The 24,335-nt window shown below is 37.6% G+C and overlaps 2 protein-coding genes across 9 annotated transcripts in view; one reads left to right on the top strand and one right to left on the bottom strand.

Annotated features, from left to right (window-relative positions):
* LOC116853443 (DNA replication complex GINS protein PSF3) overlaps positions 1-11,297 on the top strand; it is an 18,694-nt gene extending 7,397 nt beyond the window's left edge. The window contains exon 5 of one of the 4 annotated variants that reach the window (XM_032834539.1): positions 11,154-11,297. In XM_032834539.1, the coding sequence (XP_032690430.1) occupies positions 11,154-11,254 (101 nt within the window). In that variant the 3' untranslated portion in view covers positions 11,255-11,297. The other 3 variants (XM_032834541.1, XM_032834542.1, XM_032834538.1) reach the window with 3 other exon arrangements.
* Positions 7-24,335, bottom strand: part of LOC116853442 (hepatocyte nuclear factor 4-gamma) — a 56,362-nt gene continuing 32,033 nt past the window's right edge. For 3 of the 5 annotated variants that reach the window (XM_032834535.1, XM_032834532.1, XM_032834534.1), the window contains 6 exons: positions 11,227-11,518; positions 9,927-10,021; positions 9,044-9,174; positions 8,410-8,680; positions 3,492-3,644; positions 7-2,214 (listed from right to left, as the gene is read on the bottom strand). In XM_032834535.1, the coding sequence (XP_032690426.1) occupies positions 1,709-2,214; positions 3,492-3,644; positions 8,410-8,680; positions 9,044-9,174; positions 9,927-10,021; positions 11,227-11,504 (1,434 nt within the window). In that variant the 5' untranslated portion in view covers positions 11,505-11,518 and the 3' untranslated portion in view covers positions 7-1,708. The remainder of the gene's footprint in view (positions 2,215-3,491; positions 3,645-8,409; positions 8,681-9,043; positions 9,175-9,926; positions 10,022-11,226; positions 11,519-24,335) is intronic. The other 2 variants (XM_032834533.1, XM_032834537.1) reach the window with 2 other exon arrangements.

Below are 24,335 nucleotides of genomic sequence, written 5' to 3'. Positions count from 1 at the left end.
AGAGAGAGAGAGAGAGAGAGAGAGAGAGAGAGAGAGAGAGAGAGAGAGAAAGAGAGCGCGCAGGCAAGCGCGAGCCAACTGCCGTTCGCTTCGATTTGGTTTTAGCACGGATTTCGGAAACAAACTGTCGTGCTTGAATACTATCTCTTATTGCAGCAATAGCAATGGCAAGATACGATCTTATCGCTTATCACATTTATCTTGGTCGGTGATCGATCGTTATTTGTACAGGTGCGGATTTTTTTTTTAATTATTATTGCGAAACGCGACTCTTATACAGCACGCTGCTGCGTCGTACTTATCGTTGCACAGATTGGGCTCGGGATTTCTCTATATCGTTATTTGTTCCTCACGATAATATGTATATTATGTACTCCCCAATCTCGATTCATCACCCAGTCCAACCGACTTTCTTGGACTAACGTAGACAATCACATTTGATTTAACGCTATGACTAACACGATAAACGACGTATATAGAGTTTTGTTACTTGAGCAATTACTTGAGCAGAACGTCGATCACAATTTACGTGTAGCGTTTCCCGCATTCACATGAGGGAAACTTTCGCGGAAAGTCCCTCGTTCTTTAGTCTCGTGTTTTGTCCGTTTCCTTCGTACTTGAATCTTTGTTCTTGGCTTTGTTCTCTTTTCACCCAATATCATAGAAAGTCGAAATCTCTAATATAATCGTCATTTTATTATTAATATCTGATTATTGCAGTTGTATGCGCAATTGTAATCTTTCTCCCTTGTTCTTTTTGCTACTTTTAATGCCGTCCGATTTATTTCACTGTTCCACTTTCATTTTACTCCGATAATATACAAATTTTGTACAAAAATTCCCAGAAAGGGGAGATGTCGTCATCCCGTGAATAAATTAAGATTAGAATTAGTTTAAAAATGCGATTGTTCGTCTCTCCACGAAAATACGGCTCGATATCAACAGGACATTTCAAAAGCGTCGATATCTTTTGATATGTCTCACCTGATACGAGATGTTGATATATAGCCCGCTCGATAACGCGTAAAACCTCGATAGCGCTAACGAAATTTTTCTCTTCCCAGAACGTTGTGCTTATAAATAGCGTTGCAATCAATTGCTCCAAAAACTTGACGAGAGTCGAGCGAATTCTATATCTTTGACGTGTATTTCGAAAGATCGCGGTTATCACATTAGCAGCCGGCGTTGCGTTGTGCAGAATCTCGTATACGGCTGAGGAAATTCCATTAATATCGCGAAGAATGTTATCTGCTTACAAAAATTGTTGAGCAGAGAATGAATTTTTCATCAAAATATTTGATATTATATACAGCATTTCAATTGCAAGTTTCGAAAACGTAATTTGCCTTAACGATTAAACAGGCAATAATCCGTAGAAAGCGCAACTTTATCCTACCGACTGTCGGTGCGTTCAGACACAGATTCCTCATCTCTATACTCTTTACTCGCGCCAATAAACGCATTGCGTCGTGTAAGTAACCACGAGGGGGTCCGATATGACGAGTACGTCAGAGTTACGTTCGATACACGCACTAGAAAACGGGTCGCATAATGACGCGGCACACGGCACTGTCCGATGCTGCATCGAGGAGCTATATACCGGCGCGAAATTACGATCCGGTCACATCATTGCGATCGCTCATTGCACGCTCAGTGGAGCTTCGCCGGCCATGCTCAACAAGCTCGGTGGGCTCAGCTCGTCATCTAGTCAGAAGGTCGGCTCGGTCTCCAGGCTCGGCTCCTGCTTGAAGAGCCTGAAGCTGGACACCGTGGCGTCGTCTTGCACGGCGATGGGCGTGAGATCCCTCAGGATCATGACGGGACTGCTTGCCGCGGTCAGCATGTGATCCTGTGGCGACCCGACGTTAGCGGGCGTCAACGGGCTGGTGGGGCTGCCGTTGCTGCTAACATAGCTGCCTGCCGGGTTCGAGATCGGCACGGAGGAGGCGGCGGTGCCGTTCATCTCCGTCGTAGTGCCGCCCAAGAGCATCTCCTGCAGCAGAGTGTCCACGTGCACCACGCCGAACAGTTTGACGAAATGCACCTGCTCAATCATCTGCCACGTGATCGACTGCAGGGCCGGCAGCATCAGCAGGATCTCGCCGAAGCGTCCCCGGCTGTGGTACTGACGGTCGCTGATATAGTCCTCGAGGTTCATCTGGATCTGAGTGCGCATATGCTTCACTTTGCCGGCCTCGCTCAAGCCTTGCGCGTCTGCGAACGATACAGTATAATGTAGCAATGAAGTAATGATTCAGTCTAGAGGCGATCTAGCGCGGCGATCTAGACGGCCCGTCATCGGCGGCGCGCATCGATTGCGAGCTGCGTATTAATACGTTGACTACCAAACAAGAGAGTTATCTCGAACAATTGACGGAAAAGAACTGTTCCACACGCCAATTACGCATTAACTTCAACAGGCTTGACTTTTGCGGAGATAGATTTTTATTGAAAGCTATGTTAAATAATAAATGTAATTAATCAGCGCGTTAAAATAGCATGTTGATTTTAAAATGATGTCAGGAACACGAAATTCTTCTAATGTCACTGGGGCAATTAACGTGTTAACAGCGGGATAATCATAAATGAGAATAACGCGCGGCGCGGCATTGAATTATTCAACTCGATCGGTCGGGTTTGAACGCATGGAACGCGCATGAGAGGGATACAAAAATTTTTTACTTTTTCTTTTCAGTGTATTATAATTTCTCCATTGTCACTTACTATCTGTGTTGAGGCTTGAAGAAGCACTTATTCGAGAATTATTTGATATTTGATCGTATATCTATATTTTGTGTCTGTCTGCAGTTAAAATATTTATTCTTTATTTTAATAAGCGATGCATTAATCATGTAACTCACTCAACTGTAGGTAGAACATGTACAATAAGCAAATAGTAAAAAATAGATAGATAAATGGGCGATCTTTGCTATATTATAAAGTTGCTATGACAGATTAAGTCAGGATTTATCGAGAAAAGAAAAGGACAGTGAAATTGAACCAGATGAAAAGAAAATAAATCGCACTTCGGGTCTTAATAGCAAGACCCTGCATATTGATCTATCAAAAATGCAATAATAAGAAAAACAAAATAATAATAAAGATTAAAGCAGGAATGGAAAAGATAATATAAACAAATAATAGGACTAACTAATGAATAATGCAACAAACTTTGTTTCTCGCAATCTATGATTATTTTTTGCGATGTCTGCGTTAAATATACGATGACGCGGTTGTTTATGAAAGTACTCGGAGCGAAAGCCGCGTGCCGTGATTGCCACAACGAGATCGAATTGAGTGCGAGCGCGGAGATTATTGAAAGTGAATCGCATTTGATCTATATTAGCGGAATGTATTTATGTCTATTGCGAGCGCGCGCGCGCGCGACAACGACGACGACGATGAAGATTTTTATTCATTTCGTTGATCGCGCGACCTCGCGACTCCTCGCGGCTCTCCGCGATTCTCCTCGTTAGCGGAAAATCACTCACGTGAGTCGAAAAAGACGATTGCTTTGAGGCAAGCAAACTCCGTTTCGTCGATCTGAACGTCGTTCATAGGCTTCACTAGTTCGTCCATCACCCTGGCGCCGACTCGACTGATGTCTACGTCCTGAGTGCGTCCCTCTGAACAAAATGCCATTACTGAAAGAGACGATTATACCGTTCGGCTGCGCGTCTTGGGAAACTGAGTCCAGTGAACGAGAATACGCTTTACGACACTATCGACGCTCCAGCATGCATTTAGTACACCGAGAGACAGAGAGAGAGAGAGAGAGAGAGAGAGAGAGAGAAAGAAAGAGAGAGGCAGAGAGAAAGAAAGGAAGAACACAAATGCCGGACTCAGTCAACTAACTACATCCCCATCGTGCAATGCCAAACGAAACGTTCAGTTAGTAGATCGTTAGTAAATCGCTACACGGAAAAAAAGAATAGTATGGTTGGCCCACGCATAAATCTGGTTGTGCCAATCGGAGTCAATAGTGATATACGAAACGACTGATTATGTGATTGTTGCAATTACAGAGCAATGGCTGAGTTACTGACGGTGCAGTAGTGACAATGCCAAATTGCTCCAACTAGAGTGTATCTATAGTAAATACCAGGCAGACTGATTTCCGGTTATCGCACACCAGATCATGCGCAACTACATTGATGCGGTTGATGTATTGCTACAAAGTAACTGAGTCATATCAACCGTACACATTATCATTACAAAAATAACTGGGCTGATGCAACTACATTGCTTATAACTAAATATTTCTGGTTAAGTGTATCATATATCTCCTTTTTTTCTCTCTTTTCCGTGCAAGTTTACACGCGTAACACTTTACGAAGTGACACATCACTTCATTATCTCTGCTTCCACTTTGTTATCGAGTTGCAGAATTCGTTCTTTTCTTAATGCAAAACCGAAACTGATTATCATAATGTCGACAGAACGATATGACATGTATAGACGCGATATGCAATTAGCATCCGCTTATTGGCGCACATTTACATGTACATCGCAGTTACGAGGGTAGGTCTTACTACTGAACGATTCGTTCTGCACGCGCGATCTTCGGATCAGCCAGTTACCACCTTTAAAAAAAGGAAAGAAGGCAAAGGAAGAGAAAACTCCTACGAACAATAATTTTTTTTTACAGACGAATGTAATAGAAGCGAGGAGAAGGACTTGACGCACGGTAAACATAACGAGCTGTATATCTTACCGAATAGATCCACACGTGTGAGGGAAGACCTACGTGTAAGAATGGAATACTGAAATATGTTACGTAATTGTCAACACGTGTCGCGAACTTGTATACACATCGAGAGAAAAGATTCATTTAGACAAGCGGAAATTCTGCCGACGTCTCTCGCGCTTTTAATTGCCATAGCGACATTAGGAAACCTCGTGTTCCTGACGTCGTTCAAAAATCATTGTGTTATTTTGAGATGCTATTTAATTATGTTTATTATTCAGTCGAGTGCTCATGGTGAACGTTTATTTCCGAAAGAAACAAACCTGTGCGAATTGGCTCGTAGTTGACGCATGGAACGGAAAATTCTCTTTGCACGTTACATACTTTGCACATGACATAATTCGTCGTTTGACAGTCGTTTGACGTGTTAACACATTGTTGACCGACTGCGAGAAAATTCGTGCTATACCAGCCGAACGTTGTCGGCTGTTTTGATGATTTAGAAAGAATAGTAGCCGGAAGTACGAAAAGAAAACAGTCAACGTGTTAATGTGCACTGAGAGAAAAAAATATCTACAAAAGGAAAAATGTTTGTTGGATGATTATAACATATTTACCTAAATATAAGTTCTTCATTTAAATAGAATGAGTAATTGTTCTCATGAGAAGCTAAAGTTTCAAGAAAATGGTATATTTTTTCTTATTTATATTTTTTTATATTTATATTTAATTTATTTTAATATATATTTTAGTATATATATGTAAATATATGCTATTATAATAGTATCCATCAAATAAATATTTTTTTAAGTCTTAGATATCTTTCCTCTCAGGGTAAATTTATATAGAAAATAGCCGGTGAAAAATAACAAATGTTCATTGATGCTTAAGGAATTCATTTAGCAGGCATATATTTTTAGAATATCCAAAAGGCGTATCAGTGACCTGTTAAGGGAGCTACTCATAAATTCGCTATTTATATTGAACAAAATTTTTATATATTTATTTCACTATATCTGAATAATAAATGTTAATTTGAAATTAATTGCACGATACTACTTTGCAACATTTCACTCAATACAATGTTACTCAAAGAATAAAACAACAGTTTTCAAATCTATAATTGATTATTACACAAAAATGATGTAGTGAATTCTTTCTTTAGTCTTTAACTTAAATTATATCATTCTTTTTTACGAAATTACACTGGAATATCTATATTACTTCTGTCATAAGCTTTATACGTGCAAAATTGCGAGATATTTAGTACTAAATTTCTTGCGAACGGTGTAAACTAGTCGCATGAACTTTAACTACGAGTATGTTTTATTGCGACAAATGTTACGTAAAATTTCTGTATAATTTTAAACATTCTCTCTGGTTTAGGTGAATAAACTTCTTGAGATATTGAGATGGGAAGGGAGAACGGGACGCAGTCGGTTTGATTTTCGGGGAAAATTGCATAACGGAACGGAACAACTGCGAGATATATGCGCGGACGAGGTATCAAATAAACGGCCGTTTCACGACGAACGCGCGCATTTACTCATACACGCGCTCGACGGAATTATGTAAGCACAAAAAAGGTGAAGGTCGTCGGATCGGTTCTTTCACATACGCTTCCGAATCTCTCGAAAAATGCTGACACAAGTCAGCGAGGAAGGATGTATCGGTGTCACACTGATATCGATAGCTTTTGTCGCGAATCAAGATATCTTCGTACGCTCGATAAGAAGTCACTTGTTACGATGTATACCTGATTTCTGATGAACACGTCGGTCTTTCGTGCTCGAAGCGTGCACACAACATTCGTTTAGAAATATCGAGTCTCACAGGCTCGTGTCTCACCGAAGACACGAAATCCGCGTGAATTTCCGCCGCAGACGGCTCCGCGATAGTCGAATAATAACGGCGATACTTTTGGAATATCGCTCGAGATAGAATTAAAATCGAATTTTGTTAATAATCATTATATGTTTACATCAACCCTTTGAGACCCGGTTACATTAACCTTTTAAGGATGTTGTATGTAATAACTGTAAAATAACTGTAAAAAAATAACTGAAAATAAAAATATTTTCTATGTGATCGATCTATGTTGTTTTATGGAGAGCACTCTTGGAACTATTTAGTAGTTACATTTCGCAAGAGTAGCAACTAAATTTTTAGCAATTTTTAAATTTTCTATAGTAAACAATTCAATTGTTTTCTATGGAAACTGCTCTCTAAAGGAAACTTTTATACCGCTATTTATTTGCTGATATCTCTATTGAAAAATAGAACTAAATTTCTAAAATATAAGACTGGAACTCGAAGGAAAAAGATAGAACGGATATTCATTTAGAGAGAATTCAACTAGTATTCGTCTTATCGTTCTGACAAAATTTTACGTTTAAATCTTGCAATGGGAGAACCGTTTCGCTCGATGAGGCAAAATTTTTGCGCAACATGTGCGAAGAGAAAACCAGCCGAGGTTTGCCTAATATTAATCTCGTGCGAAAAGAAGCGACACCAACACCAAAACCCGAGGAATATCTCAAACATACGGTAACACCCTAGTCTAGTTATTGTTATTTATCCAATATTATTTATCCAAACCGAAACGCAACTTACACATGCAGCACAAGTAAACGAAGCAAGTCGGTTGTGTCAACGCGGTTGTGTTAATCCCGACACAGTTATGAAATCTATCGAGAAAGAAGAGAGAGAGTATGTGTTTGTGTGAGGAAAAGAGAAATATAAGCATTCACACGGAAATCTCAAATGCCTTTTAGTGAATATGAAAACCTTGAAAAAATGTTTTCCGAATGTCTAACAGGCCTCACGTTGATATTCGACGCGAGCATATGAGCTTTTCGGACATATCTTAAGTATTTTATACGTTTCCCGACTCTATACATGGAAAGAATATTATAATTCTTTTTCGTGTAAATTCTTTTCAATTATATTATGTTTTATAGTAGTATAGAAATAATAAAAATAAAGTTTATCCACATGATAGAGTACAGTAAATTTTAAGCATAGATATAAATTTTAAGCATAGATATAAATTTTTCAACAGCAAATTTTAGTTCCTAAAAATGATAATATGTATAAAAGGACAATAAATTAACAAAGAATTGATAATATATTAAGAAAAAACGTGAATACATTCCTCTAAAGCAATTTTTGTTGTAGAATTGTCTAATTTTTTTAGTGGTGATTTAAAATGACTGCGTTTCTTTTAAATTAACGTATTCAGATTTTTTCTCCTTGCTGCTATTTTCCTTGAAGAATTTTGAAAAGTAGAATATAAAATATATTTAATCTTTATTTGTGCTTGCTATGAGTAAAAGTAAAGAGAAACTTGATATTTTCGAACGAAACTTTTCCGAGCATACCATTTAAGAGGCTGATAGTAGACTTTTTAGTTCCTAAAATATAAATAGCACGTATAAAAGACGGAAAGATAATAAATTAAAGCAAACTTTCGATAGGTTCTTCGGTCACAAGATATTTTTCAGTAATTTTTACTACAATATTTCAGTAATTTTTTATTACAATACTTATATTACAATGATTCTCTCCGTGTGTAAACTCTCCTCAGAGGCGATTTTACGCGACTCGTGGGACCTTCTTTCTCGAATCTTTCTCGTGCTACACCCGAGACCGCTTGCTCCGCTCGACAAGAGAAACTACCAACACCGTAAAACTTGACAGACAACTTCATACACTCTACGTACCAGGACAAGTTCTCGTGATGACGCAATTGTTAGCCAGCAATAACGTGTCTTTAAGGCGCATACTGCGCCTCGCCACCCCCAACAACAGGTGTTCTCCCGCGTGTGCTCTCAGCAGGGCCACTTGGTCGTCCAACACGAGCTCGCCGAACGCCGGAATAGATTTCGCCCAAGTGACCATGAGCAGTAATTGCTCCCTCATGCTCTCGCACACGTCCTCTATGCTCGCTAATTTCATCGTTGCGAAATCGATCTCACCGTTCGGACTGCCTGGCTAAAATCGTACGGAATTGTCGCTACATTGGTGCTTGCTTACGCGTTATATTAAAAAGAGAGAGAGGGAGAGAAAGAAAAGAAATACGATCAGTTTCTAGCACGAATTTGTGTGAGACACGATCGATATAGCGCGGAAGTTCTTGTTGATTTAATTCGAGACCGCTACAAATTTTATCTGAGACTAATTAAAATCGATTTCTCTCGCGATTTCTCAATTGTGAGAAGAAACGACGGTAATATCAACAAAGAAATGGTGAAGATTATCGAGCGCAAAGTCGGCGAATTATACCGGGTTTTCGGGGGGGGCGCAGATTTCGCGGATCATACATATTCAATTCGGCCGAGGTTAAGCCGTACTGACCTCAGTCTGCTGTCTGTTGAACATTTCAACGTGCAGCAAGTGAACCGCCGAAAGCCCGTTGACGTTGTTCGCCAATTGTTCTTCGTAGCTGGGTCTCCGGCTGCTTATGCGATCTCTCTCATTTTGCACAGCTGTAATTGTTGGAAGTTCATGTATAACTACCTATCACTCTCTGTTTCTCTGCTACATATGAATGAAGACGCGCCCGCATTTTGAGGAAAATGGGAAGTGTCGCAAGTTCACACGGCCCTTGGAGAAACCTTTGGGCCAGAGAACCTTTGTTCTGTTTTATGATTATATACGCAATGATATTCGAGTCGTGTCAACTATAGCTCGTAGCTCGTAGCTATTCAGAAAAACTTTTTCACCACGTTGAACATCAGAACGTGCTCGAACTTTAATATACGTATTTATGTCGCTTACCATTCGAAGTTCATTTACCTCGATCGGCCGTTCAATTTCGACAAGGCTGTTTATGCGCTCACGAAATAATAATAATAATAACAATGTTATCGATTTTCGGCTGAATCAACTAATAGAATTAAATAAAATAGTAAACATTACTATGGAGTAGAGGTGAAACAAAACAACCAAGAAGCGTAGTACGAAAAGGCCGTGAATAATACATGACAATACTTTAGAAAAATGCATAATAAATGCGAATGTTGATTAAGAATATTCTTATTAATAACATGAAAACCGGGTCACAAAAAAGAAAGAATTGCAATATCGAAATGTTCCGCCTTACGTAAATAATGAAGTATATTAATAAAATTTAAATTTTTTTTTACTTAAAAATAGCGGGAATTTAGATACGTCTGTGTCTCCGAATGCATGATGAAACATACACGGACAATTCGACTCAACAGACTAACTCACTCACCCTCTTTCTTCATGCCGGCCTTAAAGCACTTGCGCAACCGACAGTATCTACATTGATTCCGCTTGTCTTTATCAACCACGCAGTTTCGGTTGAATCTGTTGGGAAAAATTGTATTCCATGAGCTGCGATTTCGTAACAAATTCTGCGTGTACAAATGTATAATAAACAGAGAAATTTAAAAACAGATATATATATATATATATATATATATATATATATATATATATATATATATATTGTATATAAATGCTTCTATTGACGCCCTGAGACAAAGAATTTTGAGCTTTTAAGAATGTTTCGCGGATGCATATCGCATTATAGAGGGATTCAATATTCCAAATAAGTCAAAAGTATACAATGATATCATGCTGACAGTTAAATAGCGGAAAGAAATGAAAAGAGAAGATAAAACTAAAGATATATAAGTGACAAAAGAGACGCAAATAAAGAAATGCAGACAATTTGATTTAACAGAAACTATAAGTGATTACAAGAGAAATTATAAAAATATAAAATAGAAAAGGAGAGGTGTGACAAGCGAGACAAAGTGAAGTCCTGGAAAGAAATGAATACTTGTAAGGAAAAGAAAAAGGAATATTAAAAGAAATATAAGGCTTGTAAGAGCTTCCTCCTCCGGCCTTCCTCTCCACTGTACTGGATGCAAGTGCGAATAATTAATTTACGGTAAGATAATATATTATTTGAGTGTAAACATAATATATTTTCGAACTTTACTATATACTATGCGCAACATGTTTAAAACTCGTATACTTTCATTCAATATGAACATATAAACATTGTAAGTTGCGAGAAATACTATCTTGATGATCGAATTGATATGGTGTCCCGCTCAGAAAGTAGGCAGATCCAAGTTTGATTTTTCGCAACTTTAATAGGAATCTAAGTAAATATGCAATATGGATCTTAATAAGGGGGAATTAATAGAATTAATAATAGGATTAAATTATAAGATTTAATCCTGTAAATTTAATAATTGTGATAATAACTGACAATAATAATTAAATATCAAATTAATGAAAGACTTTAATAAAGATTTATTAAATTAATAAAAGGATTTAAAGATAATTTGGTAAGAGAGAGAGATAAGACTGCCGGCATTACTCCATTAAAATATTGCACAATATCACCTCCTCTCATAAATTAATTATTCGTATTGATATCCAGTTCTTATATTTCTCTTTATTTGTTTGTATTTCTTCATTGCAGAGCCTTTGATATACAGTTTAGAAGGAAGAGAAAGAAAAAAGGAAAGAATAGAAATCGTGAGAATGCGATTTACCGGCAGGTGTACTGGTGATTCTTCCTGACGGATCGCCGGAAGAAGCCTTTGCACCCGTCGCAGGACGAGGCTCCATAATGCTTCCCCGTAGCGCGATCGCCACATATGGCGCAATGTTGTGATAGGACCCCGGCGACTCCGGCGACCCCGGCGACCCCGGCAACTCCAGCGACGCCAGTAGTACCGTCAGCTCCGGTGACACCGGTGACTCCGGTGATGCCGGTGACCCCCGAAGCGGCAAGGCCGAGAATGGATCCTCCCGCTGCTCCTGTGCCCATAGACAGATCAGCGTCTACAACAAAAAGCACACGGAAAAAACGATATGGTTACCAAATGCATAATTATGGTTGCCACACCTACAATAAATAGTAATATTTGAGGCAACTATGTCTATAGTTGTAATATACGCATATTGATATGGTCATGCTACTGTAGTTGAGATCACTACATTGTGCAAGTGCCAACGCTGGCGTGGTGGTGCGACAACAATTCACGCTGTAGCACGAACTATGATATGATTGTCACAACCACACGGGCTCAGCTACGGAGGAATAGTCGGGACAACTATATGCGCTTGGTACAGTAAATATAGCGAATGTTAAGATACAAAACAATATAGATGCTCCAACATCTCGTAAGGTAACATAGTAATTTTAGTTGTCTCAACCTCAGCCGTTCTTTCCGTGCAGAACGATAGGTTTCTTCCACTGTTCTCTCAGTAAGACGTTCTCTCGAGATCATCGTCTCTCGTTCTTCATAATTAGCGCGTAACCGGAAGAATATTCGTGTCCTTTACTTCCTTTCCTCTCTTGCGTACGATATACGCAATTTGTAATAGCATTAACATAATAGCCTCGAATGCCAAGTTTTTAGGATTGCTTCCAATCGCAGATGTTATTGATTTATTACTTTTTGATTAAGAAACAGAAATAACGTCAAAACAATAATCTCTCACTATGACAGGTATTTACTTTAATATCCAGAAAAAATGTAAATGTATACGGTTAGGTAGTATTAGTATTCTAATTCTGCTGTGTGTGTTAAAGTTATTCTGCTGGATTGTGTACATATTAAAAAAAAATGAAAAATAAAGAGATGTATAAAATTTACAAATTATTGAAGAGATAACAGGTAAACTCTTTGCGGGTAAACCCTGTGTCTACCTTCACATCGCGTGTAAATCAACTTTGTATTTTTTTTTAACAACATAGAGAGAAAAGATAGTCAAGAAATAAGAAATATCTATTTGTTGAGTGCTAATAACATAATTATTTTTGTACTAATATAGTATATTTAGTAGTATATTTAGTAGTATATTTTGTATCGAGAAAAAATTTCCTTCAAGTGAGAAAATATATATTTCCCTCAAATACTATCGTTACTTTTCACAAAAGTGATTGTTTATTCTACTTAAACAATAGAATTTGGATTAAATAAATACGTTTGTAGTACTCACCGAATAAATATATTTTATTTCTCAGATTTTTTCTCTCTCATAGTGTATATCTAATATATATAAAAAAAAAAATATATATATATATAAAAAATATGTACAATATAAATATGTTATATAATTATATTACTGTAAATGTGTTGTTGAATCAATTAAATATTTAAAAATTTAAATAAACCCCAAAATGCGCGCGCGCGATATTCGGCAAGTGGATGAATATTTCGAGTCGATCGAAGAGAAAAGTCGTAAGTTATTTGGGCCGCGCAAAGTTGGCTATAAACAACAGAGCCTTATGACAAATGTACGATTCACGCTTCCCGATGATACTTCGCAGCGGCGTGAATAATTCTAGTTTTTAATAACGCGGATATACCGCGCGTCGCGATACACGCTGGGTCAGGCGGGGTTAAGTATGCAGATCGTCGCGGACCTTGAGGAAATGTATGCGACGATAATGTAGCGCGGAGTGATAAAAGCATGCGTAGTCAGCCAGATACTTAACTAATACGAAGCTATACGTGTTCGATACCTCCCGACTATATCCGCTCGTCTAAAGGAATATTCTATACTAAAAAAAAACATGTTAATGGCAATTATGTAGGTGACAACTATCAACTTTAATATGTAGAATTATTATATATATATATATAATTATTGTATATATATATATATAATTATAATTATATATGTATATATATAATATATTTACTATTATTAAAATTATTTATTTTTTATTATTATGGAAATTTATTAAAATTAATTATTATTATTTTTATATAGTCTAATAAATTGCTTTGTAGTTATATAAAAACTAAAGTAGAGATGTGCGAACTATTCGAATCCGAATAATTCGAAAATTTCGAATCGAACGAAGTATTATTAAAGACATCTAGCCTTATCGGAATTAGCATGACTTAAAAAGTTTGCTATACATTAAGATTTTTTTTTAAATATTAAAAGAAGATAATGGTTTCTAGATAAACTTTTACCGACAACTGTCGGATCGATATGTGTCGTTGCGCAGCTTTCAAGGCTGAAACTGAAACATATTGTATATTTCTTACCTTAAAATGAATTGATATCATATAATCAATATTATCTTTCTCATACTAAAGTCACTATTTTCATGTTGAATGATTATGTTAAGTAAAAATTCTTTCAACGATTCGATTCAATTTTATTCGATTCGATTCGATTCGGGTGAAATTTTATCGATTTAATTCGATTCAAATTCGAAATTAAAATCTGAGGTTCGATTTTTCTTTAATTTAATTCGATTCGATATAAAAAATCTAGATTCGCACATCTCTAAAGTTTTAATTGCAACATCTATAACATATACGGAAAAATAGTATGGCTGGCCCACACATAAATCTGACTGTGCCAAACAGATACAACAATGAAATATTGAACAACTAATTATGTGGCTGCTGCATAAAGCAATTATTGATTACTTGCGTTATAGCAATATTTCCAACTAGAATGTATTTACTACGGTAAATGTCACCCCAACCGATTTCTCTGGTTGCCAACAAGCAGATCACGCGCATTGATGTGATTGATGTAGCAAAGTATGTAATGCAAAGATGTAGTAATTAAATTACGTGAACCATACGCATTATCATCACACAGATAACTGAGCTGATGCAACTAAATATTTCTGCTTATGTGTACTATACATTTTCTCTGCGCGTGTGTAGTTTTTATCAAAATGTATACGTATATTAGTTCTACACGAAAAAAACTCATATAATCGTCATATAGTTGCCATCGCCATGTCTTTCCCTGAGTATGTATTCGCGATTCTCGTGAATTTTCTTGCACACGATGGTTGCACATACGTGACCGAATGGGAATTTGCGATATCAAATTCCGTTTAGAGGCTCAATCAACAGGCAGTGTTAATTGAGCGGTATGGAAGCTTAGTCGTGCTGCAGCTTCGCATATTTATGAAACAGATAAACGTGAAATCACGCGGATTTGTATTTTTTTCGGGTCGAGAAGGAAATACGACGTAGCCTCGACGCGCAGTGAATCGGCATCCTTGCCGAACGTGACGAATTGCCGCATATTTTATATTGCGTATTTTTGTCACCGCCTCCTCTGTCCGATAATGTGGAAGAGAGATATTCTCGTTAAGTGCCACGACATGGCGTCGCGGCACGATTCGCTTTCAGTCCGTATATTTGTATTGAGCGATTGCATACGAAATGTCAGACATGGAAAGTTTGGCACAAAATCCTCTTGTAACGCGAACGTCTGCCGAGAAACAACTATTGGTCATTACATAAAAGTATCAACCGTCTTATCTGAATTTGTGCCTCAGAAGTATGTGATTTTTAAATTACGACCGTAGAAAGCAAGATAGATATTTGGCGAGATGCTAGGAGATGCTTTGATCTGTCCTCGATCGCTCCTCTACACCGCGAGAACTTTATACACTGAGAAAAAATGTTTGATATTTGTAACTATAATCACATAGAGAAAAATTACTATAAATTATGGTCAAAGAAACAATTTTTTTATTAAATTCTATTATAATTTAAGTGACGATAATCTTATCTACATGTTATTACTACTATTTTAAAATGATATATAAATATATACCATTTATAAATATATAATAATGATATATAAATATATACAATTATAAAAAAATGGTTAGGGCGCAAGTAACTACAATTTTAGTTAGATTAATCATTTTTTTCTCTATATATAGCGTGGTAAAAACAATTTTGTAGAATCCTATAACGAAAGAATAGATAGACATTCTGTAATAACCGATTGTCCTTTTATTTTTCATATGTGCTATTTATATTTTAAGAATTAAAATCTGCTTTGCTGAGAGAAAATATGTCGAAGGAATTTATTTATTTATAAGGGAAAAAATAAAAATAAAAAATAAATAAATATTCATAATAGACACTATATATACATTCACACACATATATAATTTATATATAGTATATAGTGTGTATATGTTTACGTGCATAAGAACATATTTACTTAAACTAATATAAAATGTTTCTCAAATAAGAAAATACACATTTTTTTAAAACTTTATCTTTTCTCATAAAAGTAATTATTTATTCCATTTAAATAAAAAAATTTGAATTTAAGTAAGTACGCGTTATTTTTTTAGTATCCAGTAAATAAATGTTTTTTTCTTAGTATATTAAATATTTATTAGACTCCTTAACAAGATAGATATAGTACTAACAGTCCATTACTACACTAACAGAAAGTTTGATTTTTGATTGTATTAATTTAGTTTATTGTACAAAGAGATGATTCCCGTAAGTAAACGAAAGAAATAAATGTGAAACATAACAAAATACAATAAAATATAATAAAATTGAAAAGAATTTATAATAGACGAAAAGGGAAGTTATAAATAATATTCTTTGCATGTATGAATCATCGGAATTATCTGGATATATTTGAAATTACCGGATATATTTGAAATTACCGGGAGATTATCGATGTGAGATTCCGCGAGCAATTTGATTGTCGCGTGGACGTTGAAATTCTCACTTTTAATTAACTCCCTCGTGTTCTTGACTCAGTAAGCCGTAATTATTACATAGCACGTAATGACACGGAGAGCAGCGATATATCGCACGGTTAAGACGTGATCTAGAGGCCTTGGAATAATTTATATTGCGCGATATATTTAGCTAATTTACGAGAGATACCATTTTGCCGCGTCCTTTCCTTCGCTGGCTGTACGGCACGATCGGTTTCTTCTTCTTTATCGCGATTGTAAAACACCGCGAGTCGTGGGAAACATCTGCGTTGGAAATGCTAAATTTAACAGCACAGTCGATTAATAAATTATGAACAAAAACAGTTCGTAAGTACAATCGTGGCCGCACTTGTCGTGTGACGAAAGCGCATTCGACAAGGACTTTTCGTAGGAGATGCGATCCTGATGCGTTTTCCTTCGCGGAAAAACACTTTAGTGCCTGGCACTTGGAGCCCGTGCTTTATAGTTGCATACATCACGAACGTATCGATACACGCACGTAATGTGCGTATTTATAATCTATATCTCGCGCCACGTGACTTTTTATATTCTTGCGGACAATCATACACTTGACACCGCGTGCGGGAATTACGCGACGTTGAACAGCGGAAAATGCCGCTTGTCGAAACAAGGCGCGAGAAACGAACGTTTCTACGGATCTATATCTTTTCTTTTTCTTTTAATTCACAATAGTTAAGTCGTATCGAATATAATCTTGAAAATCTCAAGGACTTCAGAATCTAATCTTTTGTAGAAAAAAAATAAAAAATAAAAAAAACGAAAACTGTGCTGTAACAAGTGACTTATCGCTGATCTTCCGGTCAGAATAATTAAGGTAAATGTTCCAATGACCGAATTAACAAGAAAGCGCGATCAGTTTTACATTTTTATTAATAAATAATTCATGGAATTGCTAACAAAACTAATATTTACATAAAACTTTGGTTCGTGAGCGATTCGCAAAATAATGGGAAATAAAATGATCAATAAATATCAGTCCTAATTTCATTTTTTTGAGATATTAGATAATAATTATTTCAATAAGATATTGGCAATTTTGAATTGAAATATGAATAACATGTGCTAATTACCGAACAATACAAACTCAACAATTGAAGATCATTACACTTAGAGAATTTGTAGAATTTGTTGCTGTAGGATTTTGTAAGGAGGAATAGATCGATATTACGCAGTAATTCACGATTCTTTCATTTCATATGTTATATGAAATACAACTACTTATATTTACATACTTTAGGAATTATATTTATATTTTAGGAATTGAAAAAAAGCTGCAGTTATACTTACATTTTAGAAACTGAAATATGTTACTAGCACACTTGTTATGTTTCTAGTGAAATTTACTATGTTCCTTTAGTAAGACAGATCTTACTGACAATCTATTTTTTGCCTGGACTACTAAAAACATAGTAAAACGGAAAAGAATTTATATGAAAAAAAATCATAATACTCTCTCCGTGTAAATAATATTACAAATTAGCACGAAAAATATCTTTTAACAAAATTTTTAAAGCTATCTCTCTCCTTCTCTCTTTTTCCAAAATATTGAACACAAATATATTATTAATATTTCAATCATTGGGACAGGTTTCAATTACTGGGATATTTACCTTACTCTATCGCTCGCATACACGATGGAGAAGTCATTTCGTCACGACTCGTCGAAGTGACACCTCGAATAGCAGCCGGATATCGCGGCGCTGGGTGAAAAAACAACCCACGACAGCAATCTTCGAGCGGCGCAGCACACTTGCCTGCTTTCTGAGATCAGGTCGTGAAGACGAGTATGTGTGACGCCAAACATAAATTAACGCAATGTTAATTCGCGACATTAGAGACAAAACAAGGCGCGATCAGTTGTACGCCGATCCGCTTGGAAAATTTCGTCGAATCAGAAGCCCAGGTTCTATTCGATGCGCCACGTGATCATCGTCGCGAATTTTTCCACGCCAGAATTTTTCCTCGTGCCTAAGCACCGCGCGTGAAGCATGTTCGCCGCGTTCTCGTCAGAACTGTTTACTGCTCGAAAATTTCGAGGCATCTCGTACCGCGCGGGAATAATATTTTGCAGCTCACGCCGCCGGGGGCCGGCGTGTTATTTCACCCGACTGCTCGATTTTGCAACGCGTGTGTCATCGTGCTGCGAGACGATCTTTTTCGCTCGCGATCTCCCGCTCGCTTGCGCGCGTACGTAAAAACGCGTCGAGCGGAGCTTTCGAAATCGTTGCTTGTGTAACGGGCCATTTATCGGCTTATTAAACGCGTTTCCATGCGCGGAGGGAGACAGAAAAACTACCTGTCGTTACACGTGCGTTACTCTTGCAGGGGGATGTGAGTATAATAGTTTAGTAGAGACTCTCGACCGGACAGAGAAAAAGAGAGAGACATACAGGAAAAAGTGCGGACAACGTGCGCGAGGCGACACGTGTCGCTCGGCTTATCGACAAGTGCGTTCATGTTCGGTAAATATGACCTATTTCCATATTGCACACTTTGCACCGAATATGGCTGCATGACAGTTCCAATTCGTGGCGATCGTATCTTGTTTAATTTCGCGCAAGTCATCTCATTATGTACGTATAATTGCTACGTAGAGTGTACGTATAATTGCTACACGAAGAGAACACTGCTGTTCTTTCTATTTCATGTAAGTTTTTCTCAACAATATGTACGTATTATGTCTCTCTGATATACGATTAGCGAGAAATTGAGTCAGCAAGAATAAGATAATTTCGACGGAATTGCAAGAGAACGTGCTTTTCTAGTAGTGTAGGAGCGGATCATCAGCTGAGATTGTTTTCCTAAGGAGTATAATCAAGTTCGTTAAGGAATATAATATATTTTTAAATAGTAAACTCCGATTTCGGAAATATAAGGCGTACATATGGGACGCAAGGATAATAAATTAAGGCGCAATGTTGATTCGTTCCTCGATCACAAAATTTTATAGCACAATGCGTGTTATGGATCTCTGGATATATTATATAATTAGTAAGGAAGTGGATCAACAAGAATATAAAGTAATTCCAACACAATTTCAGCATGTTTTCTAGTAATATAAGGATAGATTATCAGTGCATGGAGAAAAAGCTTGATTGAATTAAGCAAATTTCTGTTTAAGTTAACAAAAATTCTGGTAACATTAATTGGAATTTTCTGGTTCGTTCATATTTCAGCAGAATTTGGTTAATCCAGTAAGAGACATATTTTTCGTGTGAAGATTATTTTGCTAAGAAATATAATTAAGTTTGTTAAGGAATATAACACATTTCCAGACTCCTATTCCTCAAATATAAATCGCACATTCGCACATGTGAAACGAAAGGATAATAAATTAAGGCAGAATGTCGATCCGTTCCCTGATCACAAAATTCTATAGTAATTTCTATTATAAAACTCTGTCCGCGCACATATTGCATACATATATACATTATTTTATTGCATACATATTTTTCATATTTTACTATTCTCGCGAAAATCGCGCATTTTGCAAATAAGTTGCGCACAGAATTCACACACACAGAAAAATACATACTGCACTCCAATAAATAAATGCTTGTTTCAAGTATCTCATAAGTTTGTATATTTTGCAGAGATCTGTTATATCAGTTTATCATAGACACTCTGGTAAGAGTTTAGCATTTCGCAATGAAAAATATTAAAAAAAGAAAACAATTCGGTTTGTTTACTACACGAAATCGAGCCAAACTTATCTTCGATAAAGTTTTTCGTAACCTTCTGAACAGAACTTTGTTTTGAATACACGATAATGAGCTTTCCTAAAATTTGTGATGAATATATAATCTCAAGACTATTATTAACTAATTATTTTCTTTGTGTTGAAGATAACCATTACTTATCAGAAGGAAAGTAAACTAACCGCTTTTCTTAGCAGCGGAATGATATATTTCTGTGTGCACTTTCTCGGGATACTTGGCCGGAAACGTAGCGTAAACTGCGGATTCAATTGATTGACGATTAAGGCTCCGCTGCGAGCGGAGGCGAAGGAATTCAGAATCGCCGTGTAATTGGAGCATCGCGTATTTCTCAAGTATAAACCCGCGGTGGCTCGCGAAACTCGCGGCTCATGTGCTCGCCTCAGCACAATCGCATTGTATTACCACGGTGCTTCCCAAAATAGCAACAAATTAACGCATGTCTACGCGCTCGTAACCTTGGCATTAGCGACGACGACGACGAAGAAGTAGAGGAGGAAAAAGGGAAAACTATTGGGCACAGTAAACCGACAAACAAATATATATATACGTAATACACGCGGTCATCGACGACAGACATCGCGCAATACGAACTTTGGAACGGCAACAATGATACAGCACACGATTCGTCGCATATTCGCGATCAGCACGTAATCCGTCAAGACATTATCGCTTCGTCGTACATCAGACAGAACCTACCGCAATGTAAACCAAAGTCTAACACTTCTTCCTGACTCGTTCACGGGCGCGTACATGTGTAGATGTGTATCATATGCGCCTTTGTACGCGTACATGAATGAAGTGTGCGACCACACGTTCGATTGGTGCACCTCTCTCGCGATAATGAACTTACCGCCTGTCTGCACCTGATAATGCCCTTTGGCACACGTGACGACAACGACGACGATGATGATGACGCGACGCGCATCGGTAGTTCTCGGGGCTGCAAATCTCTACTATGATTCACGGTGTAAGTGCGCCGATGATTAGGACTTAGGACTGATTGGGGTCTTCGCGCGATCTTCGCGCTTCTTGAGAGAAACGAGATAAAACGAGAGTTCCATGACTTTGAGTGAGTCGCAGATGGATCGTGAGGTCCGCGCGGAGTGCGATTATCGCATCGCGAGGAAAAATGTGGCGTCTGTGGCGAATTTGCGTGATTACGTCATACGCATGCGGTTTTCTGTGTCATCCCACGTCAGCGGATCAGAGATCCGATCGGACTGTGGTCGAAGTGAGAATCTTGGAATGCTCGGATGACCATGAATTTCTTAGTTTTCACCGCGAACCCCGATTGCACGACGCAATTACGAGCTGAGACTCCCGTTTCACCCTCTTGTGCCGCAAGAACAAGATAATTGCTGGAGATCTAATTGGAATTCAGTCCGATTTCCCAAAAGATTATGGGCTCTACTTGGGAAATGTATGCAGGTTAGATGTTTCAAGCACGCGAATTCAAATGAGAAACATAGGCATTCATTCCATCTGTTCTGCTCAACGTTTCCTCACAGATTGTTTCAGTTTTTATTTTGCACTAGAATTGAACAGAGCATATGAGCATTTGGAATGTTTACATATTTCAGTTATGAAAATTTTTTCTTCTATTCTTAATTACAAAAAGCATAAGAAAATAAAAATAAAAGTACGAAAAAATAAAATTACAGTAAAGACAAAAATAAGAAATCAGTATCTATGAAAAATGTCAATATTCTTAAAAATATTCTCTCTATTCTCTATTATATATTCTTTTAAATATTTTGTATATTTTTAATTTTCATTTTTTATTCTACTGAATTTAATAGCTGATATGAAAATGAGATTATGTATTTGATTCCAAGTACACTGAGAGAAAAATACCTAAAAACTTATTCGCGAGATAAAAGTTCAGTAATTTCAGAAATTAACTTTATACAGTGCACCGATTTTACTTATTAAAGTGCAAAGTACAAATTTCCACAATATCCTTATTTCGATTGTGGACAGAAGATATATGTTTGAGAATTTATTCACTGGAAAAACGCCTATTATTTCCATCAAATAGAAAACTTGTAAAAATGGAATTCCCAACTAATATCATACGTATACACACACATGGTAGGATAATCGACTTTGAAGAACCAATTTGGACATTCTAGTCGCAATCAATGATGCATCTAGGAGGATCTAGAGAAATTTTCATGCAGAAAGTTCAACCCTCGTCCTCACGCCTCTCAATTTCCACTCGTTTTCGCGCTGCAGATCAGCCAAGAGCGACAGTGCCACTCTTTCGTCGTGTAATGCACCGAACGTATGCGATACCAACACACACGTGTGAAACGCATTAACGAGCGAGCGAAATGACACGGTATCGCACGGAGTCAAGGCCCGGTCAAGTCGCAATGTAATTTTTCTCACATTCACGTTCTAACGCGAGATTAGAGTTGGTGTTAGTGTTACATATTATCAGCGTGTTACAAAATCTAGTACATGTGCGTACGACTCGCTTCTGGCGCGAACGAGCTCGACGATGCTCGAGCGCAACAGGTGCGTGTCTACGCGTGTCGTCTTCTAGAGACACGCGAGAATGCGGCAACAACGAGCACCGAGTACGGGACAGCACCCCGGGGAACTTCTCGTTGATCCAACGAAAACATTTACGCGTATGCGATCATCCTTCAGACTCGTCCTTCTTCTCGTTTTCGAGGACGATTCTCGTGCCGGTCGAGCGTCAGTCGCGCGAAAAGACACGCAATATTTATTCGAGCCAGCCGACCGACCGACCGACCAACTGCCGCTATATGCCTATAATTAATTAACCGCGCGTTCCTGCACGTTATTTGTTTGTAACGGGAATAACGGGTCGAATGGAGAGCAGGAGAGCTGGCGAGCACGCCATCCTTTCAAAACAGTAGAAATTTGTAGCAATCTGTATCATTTCTCGGAAGAAAGGAGCGGTATCAGGCTCTACGAATACATGTCGATAAAACGATAATATATCTCTCGGTGGTCTGGAATGTCCGTTTTTGATATCTATTTTTATATCCTTTACGATGAAGTTATGGATACACGGAAGTTTCGCCGCTCCTTACCGCGATACGCTCGTGACACAGTGTCGATGCTGTTTGCGTCAATCAGAGAGTTGTCCTATCATTTTTCTAAGAACCGCGGTCCAAGGTAACTTTGCATCGCAAAGCCGACGTTGTTTGCTTAACATCGCTCGGACAATTTTTTATGTATGCGCCGAGGAATGCAGCGTGAAATAACAGAGAGAAAGAGAGAGAGGGAAAGAGAGAGAGAAGAGAGAGATGGCGTCGTTCGAGTTAACTTTTTCGTGTTTTATCGCGAAATGATAGAGAAGATCATCTGCAATTTATTGTGCTACCTTTCAATACAGCCTTTTCTCTATACAGCCTTTTCTTCCTTTAAAATAATTATAAAATCGATTTTTTCAAATGAATAATGATGAAATTTGATATACGGGGAGAATGTTGTGACTTTCTTCTTCATTTTAAATTCTTTTCAATTTTACTATATTTTCTAGTAATGGACTCTTGGTGTGTAGAATTTCTTTTACTAAAAAAGAGTAATAAATTTTATCAAAGAAATTTTATTGATCAATTCTGCTAAAGAGTAGTAAATTTTTTAGTAGATCTCGATTTCTGAAATATAAACAGTACATATGAAATAGAAGTATAATTAATTAAATTTTACCAAAAGAGTTTTGCTTATAAATTCTGTTAAGAGACAATAAACATTTAATAGATTTCAATTCCCCAAATATTAATAGTACATACGAAGCAGAAAGATAATTCATTAAGGCAGAATATCGATATATTCCTTGATTACAAAATTCTTTAGAAATTTTTAAAATTCCCCCGTGTATGATTCGCTCCAGATCGAAGATTTCATCGAAGGATTTCAAGATTGTGGACGAGCGAGAAAATTTCCTTGTCTGACACCGAGCGAGTTTTTCCTCGAGAAACAGCTCGACTTCTCCGCGGCTGCAAAAGTCCCTGTCGGTGTTACGAAACAATCATCGGCTGTCGCGAAACGTCGCGCTTTCCGTGAGTTTTTGCCGGTGAGGAAATCGTTTCGAAGATATAATTGCAAGAATTATCATTTAACACTTATGCCTTTCGGCATAATAAACAGACGCTGTCTTGGACGTCGCGCGTCACGCGTGCGAAATTCGCATTTTGCTTTCTCATCGGCTTACGCGACACAACAACGAATCGCGCGCGTGGAAAATACGCATGCGCGAGTCCTTTCTTGCCGCATTACAAAACGAAGCTCGCAGCTGGCCGCGCGCCTTTTTTAGTCCTTTCCGGCTACGACGTGTGCGCGAAGGAAACTCCGTCGAGAAGAAATCCAGATGTAAATCGATCATTAGGAGTAGCGCGCACGACTCGGAAAC

This window comes from Odontomachus brunneus, unplaced genomic scaffold, assembly GCF_010583005.1.
Source record: "Odontomachus brunneus isolate Ranch 3 - 2012 unplaced genomic scaffold, Obru_v1 Obru_scaffold_322, whole genome shotgun sequence".
Taxonomy (NCBI): Eukaryota; Metazoa; Arthropoda; class Insecta; order Hymenoptera; family Formicidae; genus Odontomachus; species Odontomachus brunneus.
The sequence above is the reverse complement of the archived record's forward strand: the minus strand, read 5'-3'. Positions and strand labels throughout refer to the sequence as shown.